Consider the following 10526-nt stretch of genomic DNA (forward strand, 5'->3'; position numbering starts at 1 on the left):
CGATAGACGCTCCTGCCCTGACGCTCGGTAGCGCCGGGGATTTGGGGACAGCCGCTCCCCGACCCCCGCACCCCGCCGTGCCCCGCGCTGCCCCCCGAGCCCTCCGCCGCCGCGGGGGCAGCTTTGGGAATGCGATTCCTCCCTAGAGATGTTCTCCGGAGGGATGCGCCCCCCAGCAAGGGGATGTGCCCCCAGCAAGGGATGCGGCTGAGCGATCGCCGGCGCGGGGGAGGGAGGGAAGGATGACGGGGTCCGGATGCGGGGTCCGGATGCGGCGGGGACCGAGCGTGGTAAAACCCGGCAAGGGACCAACCTCCGACCGCGGCTTTTCCTCCTCTTCCTCGCGCGGAGCCGGCGGCACCGAACGGGAGCGGCCCCGGGACCGGCGCTCCGGGATCGCCGCACGGGCAGAGGCTTTTGTCCCCTGGGTGCGGCGGGGGCTGGCGGAGGAGCTTCGCACTTCGGCAGAAAGGAGACGAAATTCGATTCGTTTACATGTTTTATTGTTGTAAACATTAAAATTGTCTTTCTCAAAGAAAGAGTTCTCGGGAGAAAAATAATAATAATAATTATAATAATAATAATCCGCGTTTCTAACTGTCGTACACCATATTAAAAAAAGGCAGCGACTTTCCCGTGTGCCAAACCGGGGTATACAAAGAAAAATACTACAGAATATGGCAATATTAAAAATATTACTCCAACATAATATATTAACCGACAATTTTTAGACGTAAAAAAACAAACGGAACAAAACAAACCAAAAATTCAAAGTGCTCAGTAATTTCCAGGGAGTTATGTATAGTATAAGCACTCTGGAAACAGTCAAAAGCTGCTGCATGCAAGATCTGTTTAGCTTTAGACAACAAAATAATCAAGATATAAACTTCTTCTTTAATCAACATCAACAGTACATACAACACTTACAAACAAGGGGTGTCGGGCGGTGTTTACAAACACTATGTGTCCCTTTGGGGGGAATTCCGGGGGTAACACTTGTGCCCACCTATTTTACAATTGAGAAAATGTTCGAAGCTTAGATAACTACCAGTCTTTATAAAAGCTACCAGACTACATAGTGTCTGAAATACTATTTATAGAATATAGACATTACTGAAATAGCAAGTGCCTATAACATTGTCACCCTGGAATCGTCATGCTTCCCTGGTATGGACAGATTGGGTTGTCTTTTTTTTTTTAATTATTATTTTTTTCCAAACACATTTAGCTTTTCATTTTGATTTTTTTTCCTGTTTTTTTTTTTTTTTTAGAATTGTTTTCCACATTTCATCATAAATAGGCACAGAATAATTTTTTTTTTTTTTTTAAAGCCAAACCGCATCTGATAAATTTACAAGCCTTCGCCTTCGTTAATGCCACGCCACCCACGCAAGGTTTGGGGTTTGGGTATATTACAGCTTTCTTTTACAGCAGAAAACTTTAGTCTTTAGGAGGGTGAGACTTGTGGGTCACCTCAGCTCTCGGGTTTGTCACCGCGGGAGCCTGAGCCGCGCGCCCGGCCTTGCCAGGCTGGCTTGTCTTTCGCACCAGAAGTCCTCAATAATAAACTCATTTAGAAGCCGATAATAAAAAGTTTATACCATGGTGTTTGTGTAGTCCATGAGCTGCATCCGTGATGCCCCAGAGCCAAAATGCCCATCGCGTTCTGCCTGCAGGAGTTTGCCACGCGGGCTGGGTGGGAGCTGGCACCCAGGGGTGCCGCTCGGGGCCCAGCCCAGCTCCCCTTCAGGCAGGTGGAGCCTCTCCTCGGGTCAGTGGAAGCGCACGGGAAGAGTCTTAAAAAGGTAAAGTGTCCAGAAAAAGTTTGTCGATTATTGCTGGCGGTGGCACCAAGTCTTCCAGTTTCAGGTAGAAAATGCGCTGCAGCCCCTGTGTGCAAAGCGTGCGGAGTTCGGGGAGCTTCCCCAAGAGTTTGGACAAATAGTTGGGGCGATTCAGCCCCCCGTTGTTGAAAGTCACATGGTCTTTGAGGCAATTTACAATCTTGTTCTGAAGCTCTTCCACCCTCTTGGGTTCCTTGAGCCCGTGCCTCTCTGCAAAGAGAAGGGTGCGGGACGTTAGGGGCCTGCCACGGAGAGAGGCGGCGGGGAGCAGGAGGGGACGGGGACACTGACCTGTCACCATGGCCAGGGCAGCGATGCAAGAGAAGGCAGAGATGTCAATGTTCATGTTCTGCAAGTTGGAGGAAAATTCCACGATGGAATCGATCCACTCCCCGAAGCCGCGGATGCACTGCAACCGGTGCAGGACCACCCCGTTGCAGAAGATCAGCTTCCCCTCCACGGGGTTGGACCTGGAAGGAAGGGGACAACCCCAGAATGAACTGATGGATGGATGAGAGAGGGAGGAAAAGCAGAGAGAAAAAGGAGGAAAAGAAAGAGAAAGACAAAAGAGAAAAGAAAGACAAGAGAGAATGAGTGAAAGGAAGAAAGCGAGAAAGGGAGAGAGAGAAAAAATAGAGAAGAGGGGAATGAAAGAGAAAAAGGAACAAGAGAGAACAGGAAAGAAATAAAAAAATAATAAGAAAGGAGATGGTGGGGGAAGAAAATCTAAACAACTAATTACTTGAGAAGCAATAAATGAAGGATTTAAGAGGCACCTAATTACCGAGGAGTTAATAAAACGCAGAGCAGCGGACCTTGAAGGGGTCTGACTGCCCGGCCCGACCCCGCTCACCTGTACGCCAGCCGCAGCACGAACAGCTCCAGGAAGGCGGACTCGAAGAGCAGGTCCTGGTCCGTTTTGGGCAGGTCAGTGAAGCCGGGGATTTTTTCCGCCCACCCTCGGATGATCTCCATGGAGCCGGTCAGGAGATCGTAGAACTGCTGGATGTGCTGGGTGTCGTCACCGCTCAGCTGGTAGTCGGGGTTAGCCTGGAACTGGAAATTCATTTTAAAAGGCACTTAATGAGGTTCTCTAAAGTCTATAACCCGTGAAATTGCTCACCCCGTCCCTGGCCGGGGAGTGGGGCTGGGATAACAATTAAAGCTCTCTCTGACCGGTGAGGAAATTAGATGTTCCGGGGCAATTAATTCGATTAGGAACGGCGCTCTCCGTGCGCGGGGGGCCCGATCCCGGGGCGGCGCCTCGGGGCCGAGCCGAGCCGAGCCGAGCCGAGCCGAGCCGAGCCCCGGGCGGGCAGGGCAGGGCTGGGCCGAGCCCCCGGCCCCGGCCTCGCCTCTCCCCCCGCAGCGGCCGCGGGGACCCTCCGCGAGCTCGGTGCCGCTTACCCGGGAATAGTCCAGGCTGGTCATAGCCGGGTTGGAGTCGACATGGGCTCTCACCAGCGCACTGATCAGACTCACCGGGGGAGAGGGGGGAGAGGGCTCCTGGGGGCTCTTCGGTTTGGACGGCAAGCGGCCCCGCCGGCCTTTTAGGCTGTCTGTGCGCACCACTGCAAGAGAGAGCGGTCAGCCCGGCGCCGCGCCGGACACGCGGACAGACGGACACACGGACAGGCGGACACTCACCCTCCTTGACCATGCCGACGGCCAGGCACTTCTGGAAGCGGCAGTACTGGCAGCGGTTGCGGCGGCGCTTGTCCACGGGGCAGTTCTTGTTGGCCAGGCACACGTACTTGGCGTTCTTCTGCACCGTGCGCTGCGGGCCGGCCGCGGGTCAGCACCGGCCGGGAGCGCCCGCGCCGCCTCCACCGGCGTTTCCCCCGCGTTTACCTTTCCCTTCCTCCCCCTTTATTTTCTTCTCCGTTTTTCCGCTTTGTTTTCGCCCCTTTCCCCTTAGTTTTCTGCTCCCGCTTTCATTTCCCCCTCCTTTTCTTTTCCCTTTTTTATCTTTACTTCTCTTTTTTTATCATTATATCCCTTCCCTTTCTTCCCCTTTAATCTCTTCTCCCTTTTAAATTTTTATTTTCTATTATTTCCTTTTTCCATTTTCTTCTTCTACCTTTAAAGGATTTATTTTCCTTTCCCTTTATTTCCTTTCCCCTTTTCCCTCTTTATTTCCTTTCCCCTTTATTTAGTTTCCTTTTTTTTTCCTTTTCCTTCCCCCCCTTTCCTCTATTTTTTTTCTTTTTTTTTTTTTTCTTCCCAGGGCATTTAACAGGAGAAAATTGACAGCGTTAACATCCAAGCTAACCTCGCAGCTCCTAGCCGTGTTTTATATGCCAAGAGGAGGGAAAGAGACGCTCGGTAAATACAAATCCGTGGGCATTCATATTATTTACATTCCTCGGAGACCTCCTCTATTTAAAATGATAAGATTATTCAATCAGGATGGCGAAATAAAGAGATCACTTAATTTTACCACAGGGAATTCCGTTCCACACGGTTAGCTCAGGCTCGGCTCTCTGTCCTAACCCATTTCCATCTGCGGGCTGGGCGCCCCGCGGGTCCCCCCCGCCGCCCTGCGCGCACCCCCGGCCCCGCTCACCTTGAAGAAGCCCTTGCAGCCCTCGCAGGTGCGCACGCCGTAGTGCTGGCACGCCGCGTTGTCGCCGCACACGGCGCACAGCCCCTCGTTGGACGGCGAGCCCCGGGAGGGCGGCGAGGGCACCTGGCTGTCCAGCAGCTGCGGAGCGTGGCCCAGCTGCAGCCCGGGGAAGGCCATGGCCGGCTGCTTGCGGATGGGGTTGGGCACGGCGAAGGGCTGCCCGTCCACGCCGTGGTGCGGCCCGGCGGGCTCGGCGTTCATGGGGACGTGCAGGGGGCCGTCGAAGCGCATCTGGCAGCTGGAGACGGGCGTGCCGGGGGGAGACTGCTTGAAGGAGAACAGGGACAGGCGGGACACGGGCGTTTTGCGCTGCTCGATCATGTGCGTGGTGGCCACGTAGTTGGGGTGGAAGTTGTGCAGGGAGCCGGGGTCGTCCCACACGGGGCCGTGCTGCACCTGGAAGCCCGGCGTGGAGGGGGTCGGGGGCGACGAGGGCTTGTAGTAGACGGAGCCCGAGTGCGACATCATCTCCTCGGACTGGGGGGGCAGGTGGCCGTGCTGCTGGTAGCCGTGCATCTGAATGTCTTCCACCTTAATGGAGGACTGCTGTCCCGACAGGGGCATTTGGTACAAGCAGGGGGGCTTCACGTCGTAGCTCGTGTTGTAGTTGTCCATAAAGGTACTGAAGCTGGGGAGAGAAGTGGTGGCGGTGATTTCGGTGTTGGTGAGGTCCATGCTAAACTTGACGAACTCCGGAGTCAGGAAATCGGAGCTGTATTCTCCCGAGGAGTGGTAGCTGTAGCTCTGGGAGGCCGGGCTGGCTCCTTGAGGCGAGGACCCATACTGAGCCTGAACGCAGGGCATGGCTGCGAACGAAACAGCGGCAGGTAGACTCGGGCCGCGCCGCCCCGCCCCGCACCGGGCACCGGCGGGGCCGAGTGCCGGGACCCCCCCGGCCCGCCGGGGCTGCCGGGGCCGCCGAGCCGCGGGGACGGAGCGCACCCACCTTCAGCCGAGGGAGCGGCGTTTTCGGGGCAGCCGAGGGCGGACAGCGTCGGAGCGCGGCGGGGAGCGAGGGGTCCGCGGGTTCAGAGCGCGGCGGCGGCTCCGGCTCCAGCCTGCCCGGCGCGACGGCTGCGGGGACACACGGAGCCGCCGGTGAGCGGACAGACACACGGAGCCGCCGGTGAGAGAGCGGACAGACACACGGACACACGGAGCCGCCGGTGAGAGAGCGGACAGACACACGGACACATGGAGCCGCCGGTGAGAGTGGACAGACACACGGAGCCGCCGGTGAGAGAGCGGACAGACACATGGACACACGGAGCCGCCGGTGAGAGAGCGGACAGACACACGGAGCCGCCGGTGAGCGGACAGACACACGGACACGCGGAGCCGCGGGTGAGAGAACGGACAGACACACCGACACACGGACCCGCCGGTGAGCAGCAGGGGCGGGGGACTGACACAAACCCGCTGGTGCGGGGACAGACACACGGACCCGCCGGTCAGGCAGCCCAGGCGGGGAAGTGACACACGGACGCGCCGGTGGACGGACAGACAGGAGCCGCCGGTGCGGGGACAGACATACGGAGCCACGGCGGGGACAGACACACAGACGCGCCGTTGCGGGGACAGACACACGGAGCCACGGCGGGGACAGACACACGGAGCCGCCGGCGCGGTGCCTGCGGACCCCGCGGGCTGCGGGAGCGGTACCGGGCAGGGCCACCCGCGTCCCTCGAGGAGCGGGTTTGGGCTCGGTTGGGGACATTTCCTGGGCTCGGCTGGGAACATTTTCGCGGTGAGCGGGCAGGAGGCTCCCCGCGGGCGGGCTGTCACCGGCACCGTCTGCCGCGTTCCCTTCTCCATGCCCCTCGGGAAGCGGCGGCGCGTCTCCCGGGAGAGCGGGCGAGGCGCGGGGCTGCCGGCGCGGCGGTGCCGGTACCGGAGCGGGGCGCGGGTGACAGCCAGCCGGGGCGGACCCGGCTCAGCGGGTGACACTCACCCCCGGGCAGCGCGATCCGTCCCGTCGGGGAAACCCGAGCAGACGGGACGGGACCGGACGGGACGGTACCGGGGCGCACCCCGCGCCTCGCGCGCGGGACCCCGCACCGGGAGGGGGGCGCGGGAGGCGGGACCGGCCGGGCACTCACCGGGGAGCGGAGCGCGGGGCGCGCATCCAAGAGCGGGCGGAGCGGCGGCGGCGGCGGCGCGGGCGGCCGGACTGTGCCCGCCCGCAATGTGCCTTTGTTTATGTGGCCGCGGCCGCCGCCGACCAACGTGCGCCGCGAGCCCCCGCGCGTCACCGCGCGTCAGCGCCGCCGGCCAATCAGCGCCGCCGGGGGCCCGCCCCGGACACGCCCCCCCCGCGCGCCCTGCCGGTGTTTCCGAGCGCTGACGTCACGCGGGGGGGCGGGGGCGGCACCGCCCTCTATGCAAACGAGGCCACGCGCGCCGCGGGGGCGTGGCCTCGTTTGCATAGAGGGCGGTGCCGCCCCCGCCCCCCCGCGCGCGTCACCGTGACGCGGAGCCCGGAATAGCGCGCGCGAGCCGGGCGGGACCGGGCCGGGACTGGGACAGTGCTGGGTTTAGAACAGAACCGGGACTGGGGACAGAGCCTGGGCTGGGGACAGAGCTGGGACTGGGGACAGAGCCTGGGCTGGGGACAGAGCCGGGACTGGGGACTGAGCCGGGACTGGGGACAGAGCCGGGCTTAGAACAGAGCCGGGACTGGGGACAGAGCCGGGACTGGGGACAGAGCCGGGGCTGGGAACAGAGCCGGGACTGGGGACAGAGCTGGGACTGGGGACAGAGCCGGGACTGGGGACAGAGCCGGGATTGGGGACAGAGCCGGGACTGGGGACAGAGCCGGGATTGGGGACAGAGCTGGGACTGGGGACTGAGCCGGGACCGGGACCGAGCCGGGACTAGGGACCGAGCCGGGACTGGGGACAGAGCCGGGACTGGGGACAGAGCTGGGATGAGAACAGAGCCGGGACTGGGGACAGAGCTGGGATTAGAACAGAGCCGGGACTGGGGACAGAGCCGGGACTGGGGACAGAGCTGGGATGAGAACAGAGCCGGGACTGGGGACAGAGCTGGGATTAGAACAGAGCCGGGACTGGGGACAGAGCTGGGATTAGAACAGAGCCGGGACTGGGGACAGAGCTGGGATTAGAACAGAGCCGGGACTGGGGACAGAGCCGGGACTGGGGACAGAGCTGGGATTAGAACAGAGCTGGGACTGGGGACAGAGCCGGGCTTAGAACTGAGCAGGGACTAAGGAGAGCACCTGTCTTAAAACAGAGCTGGTACTAGGGGCAGAACCAGGACTCGGGACAGAGCCAGGCCTGGGGACAGAGCCGGGACTGGGGACAGAGCCGGGACTAGGGACAGAGCCGGATCTAGAACAGAGCCGGGACTAGGGAGGTAGCCGGGCCTGGGACAGAGATGGATCTGGGTTGGAGCTGGGCCTGGTGACAGCGCCGGGCTTAGAACAGAGCTGGGACTGGGACAGAGCTGGGATGGAGCTGGGCCATGCTTCCACTGTCCACCCGGAATTTAAGTGGATTTTAGCCTATTTTATTTTGTAAATATTTTATTTTATTTTATTTTATTTTATTTTATTTTATTTTAAACTTCATTTTTATTTCACTTTATTATTAACTGCATTTTATATGTTGCATTGATTTTATTTTTATCTTGGATTTATTTATTGCAATATTTTAAATTTGAGTCATTTCTGTTTAGTTTTTATTTCTAATTGATTTTATTATTTTCTATTTTTTTTAATTTCTGTTTATTTAATTGCTTAATTTAATGCATTATTTTCAGGCCTTTATCTTTTATTTTATTTGGGTTTTTTGTTTAATTTATTAGATTTTCTTATTTTTTGTATTTTGCTTTATTTATTTAAATTTCCTTTGTTTATTTATTTATTTATTTAAATGGCTGATGTTCATTAATTTAGTTATTTAAATGGCTGATGTTTATTTATTTATTTATTTGTTTGTTTAGATGGCTGATGTTTATTCATTTAAATGCACATTGGGGGGTGTTTTTTTCATTATTTGATTGATTTTATCTCTCCCCAGAGTTTCCGTCATTCCCAGCCCGGGTCGCTGTGGCCGGGAAGGGACACAGAGCAGAGCTGGGCCAGTGCAATTAACAGAGCTGTGTTAATTAGAGCCGGGATCTCGGCCCCAGCTGTGTCCTGGGGCTGAGGATGAGGAGGGGACATGGCCACAGCCTTGGGGACAGCTTGGGGACAGGCCTGGGACAGCTCGGGGACAGCCTGGGACAGCTCAGGGACAGTTCGGGGACAGGCGAGGGACAGGTCCAGGACAGCTTGGGGACAGCTCGGGGACAGTCTGGGACAGCTCGGGGACAGCCTGGGACAACCCTGGGACAGCTCGGGGACAGGCCCAGGACAACTCGGGGACGGGCCCAGGACAGCTCGGGGACAGGCCCCGGATGGCTCAGGGACAGCCCTGGGACAGGCCTGGGACAGGCCCAGGACAGCTCAGGGACAGGCCCAGGACAGCTCGGGGGCAGCTCGGGGACAGCTGATCCTGCAGGGCCCATCCTACAGAGCTGATCCTACAGAGCTGCTCCCAGATCACCCAGCAGTGTGAGACATTCGGGAGTGCCCGAGGCTGAGACACCACTGAGGTGTGAGCAGAATGGGGACCCCATTTCTGGGGAGTGCCCCAAGGGCTGAGCAGAATGGGGACCCCATTTCTGGGGAGTGCCCAAGGCTGTGACACCACTGAGGGATGTCCGGAGTGGCGTTTCTGGGGTCGTCCCCATGGTGTTGCCTGGAAAGGCTGAGGTGGAACAGAGACTAGACAGAGCAAGAGGAACAAAATAGAGATTTATTGAATGGATAAAATAGGGATTGATTGAAAGGATAAAACAGGGATTTATTGAAAGGCTCCACCTTGGGCAGTGCAAGAGCCCAGCCAGGGCTGCACCCAAACCAAATCCCAGATGGATCCTGGGCACGAGTTTTACACTTTTATCAGTTTTGGTTCATCCACACATTGGGGTCAATTGTCCAAGCCCAGCCCCAGGCTGTGAAGTCTCAGCCCCCTTTCCCTCACTGCTGTTGATGATTTTTGGGTACCAGCTGTCCTTGGTTCCCCAGCTGGGAAGGAATTGTTTTGTCACTCCCCTGTGAACAGACCTCACTAACACCTAACACGAAGTTCCAGAGTTCCACACCCAGCAGCAGAGATTCTGAAAAATACAAAAGTTAAAACCCAAGGAGGAGCTCGCCCAGCTGCCCTCAGCATCACCACATCCCAACCACACCAACATCAGCCAAGGCCCTTCTAGGGCTAAGTGAAACATCTAATTACCATATCCTTAGAATAGATGTAATATAAATTTCATTACTCACTTAAAAGTTCTAAAGTTAACAGCATAAACTTGAAGTTGAGTAATTAAGTAATCCTTATATAGACACTTATTAAAGTATTTATACATATTATCTTAAATCTACATCTATCATTTTGCCAATTAAAATTAGGACTTTAATTGCAATTAAGTAATTTAATTGCCAATTGAACAGCAAAATTGCTAAGTGACTAATTTTAATGCCTATTTTAATTACCAATCATGACTGGGGAGGGAGCTAATCAAGCAGTATCAGAGTAATGATGTGAAAAAAAGCGGAGAACAAACATTCCAGACTCCATGCTTTTTAAAAAGAGCTCCAAATTAAATAACTGCAAACACAATTCCAGACATGGGGAAATGCTGGGTTTGGGTATCTGAGCACAAAGAAGATGATGTTTAATTGCAGGCACCGAGGCTCTGCCCCCAAAGTGCTGATCCTGGAGGGCTCGGTGTCCCCACGCTGTCCCCTGGGTGGGTGGGAGCTGGGGACAGCCCCTCCTGCACAGCAGCACCTGAACCCAGCTCTGGAGTGAGAGAGATCCAGGCTGTGGGACATGGGGCAGGACAAAGCACCTGCAGGCCTGCAGTGCCCATGTGCTGTGCCATGTGCCATAAAAACCCCAAAATCTGTGTCAGTGCTCATGTGCTGCTGCCACTTCCCATAGAAACCCCAAAATGCGTGTCAATGCTCATGTACTGCTGCCATGTGC

The 10526-nt window shown here is 56.6% G+C and overlaps 1 protein-coding gene across 3 annotated transcripts; it reads right to left on the reverse strand.

Annotated features, from left to right (window-relative positions):
* Positions 1-486: 486 nt before the first annotated feature.
* On the reverse strand, positions 487-5521 carry NR4A2 (nuclear receptor subfamily 4 group A member 2). Of its 3 annotated transcripts, XM_033065356.2 has the most exons (8): positions 5417-5521; positions 4867-5276; positions 4411-4734; positions 3492-3621; positions 3252-3415; positions 2698-2900; positions 2136-2314; positions 487-2054 (listed from the first exon to the last, which is right to left on the reverse strand). In XM_033065356.2, the coding sequence occupies exons 2-8, from the start codon at positions 5272-5274 to the stop codon at positions 1798-1800; spliced, it is 1665 nt and encodes a 554-aa protein (XP_032921247.1). In that variant the 5' UTR covers positions 5275-5276; positions 5417-5521; the 3' UTR covers positions 487-1797. The 3 variants fall into 3 exon arrangements, with proteins under 3 accessions (XP_032921247.1, XP_032921246.1, XP_032921245.1); XM_033065355.2 differs by having other exon boundaries at positions 3327-3415; positions 4411-5276; XM_033065354.2 differs by having other exon boundaries at positions 4411-5276.
* Positions 5522-10526: the final 5005 nt, after the last annotated feature.

Source organism: Catharus ustulatus, chromosome 7 (genome assembly GCF_009819885.2).
Source record: "Catharus ustulatus isolate bCatUst1 chromosome 7, bCatUst1.pri.v2, whole genome shotgun sequence".
Lineage (NCBI taxonomy): Eukaryota > Metazoa > Chordata > Aves > Passeriformes > Turdidae > Catharus > Catharus ustulatus.

Excerpts from the sequence above, each read along its gene's own strand:
- NR4A2 (XM_033065354.2), bottom strand. The coding sequence starts at position 5,274 with ATGCCCTGCGTTCAGGCTCAGTATGGGTCCTCGCCTCAAGGAGCCAGC. Across the intron at positions 3,622-4,410 it reads GCTGCAAGGGCTTCTTCAAG|CGCACGGTGCAGAAGAACGC; the intron begins GTGAGCGGGGCC and ends GCCGGCCCGCAG. Across the intron at positions 2,055-2,135 it reads TGCCCTGGCCATGGTGACAG|AGAGGCACGGGCTCAAGGAA; the intron begins GTCAGTGTCCCC and ends TTCTCTTTGCAG.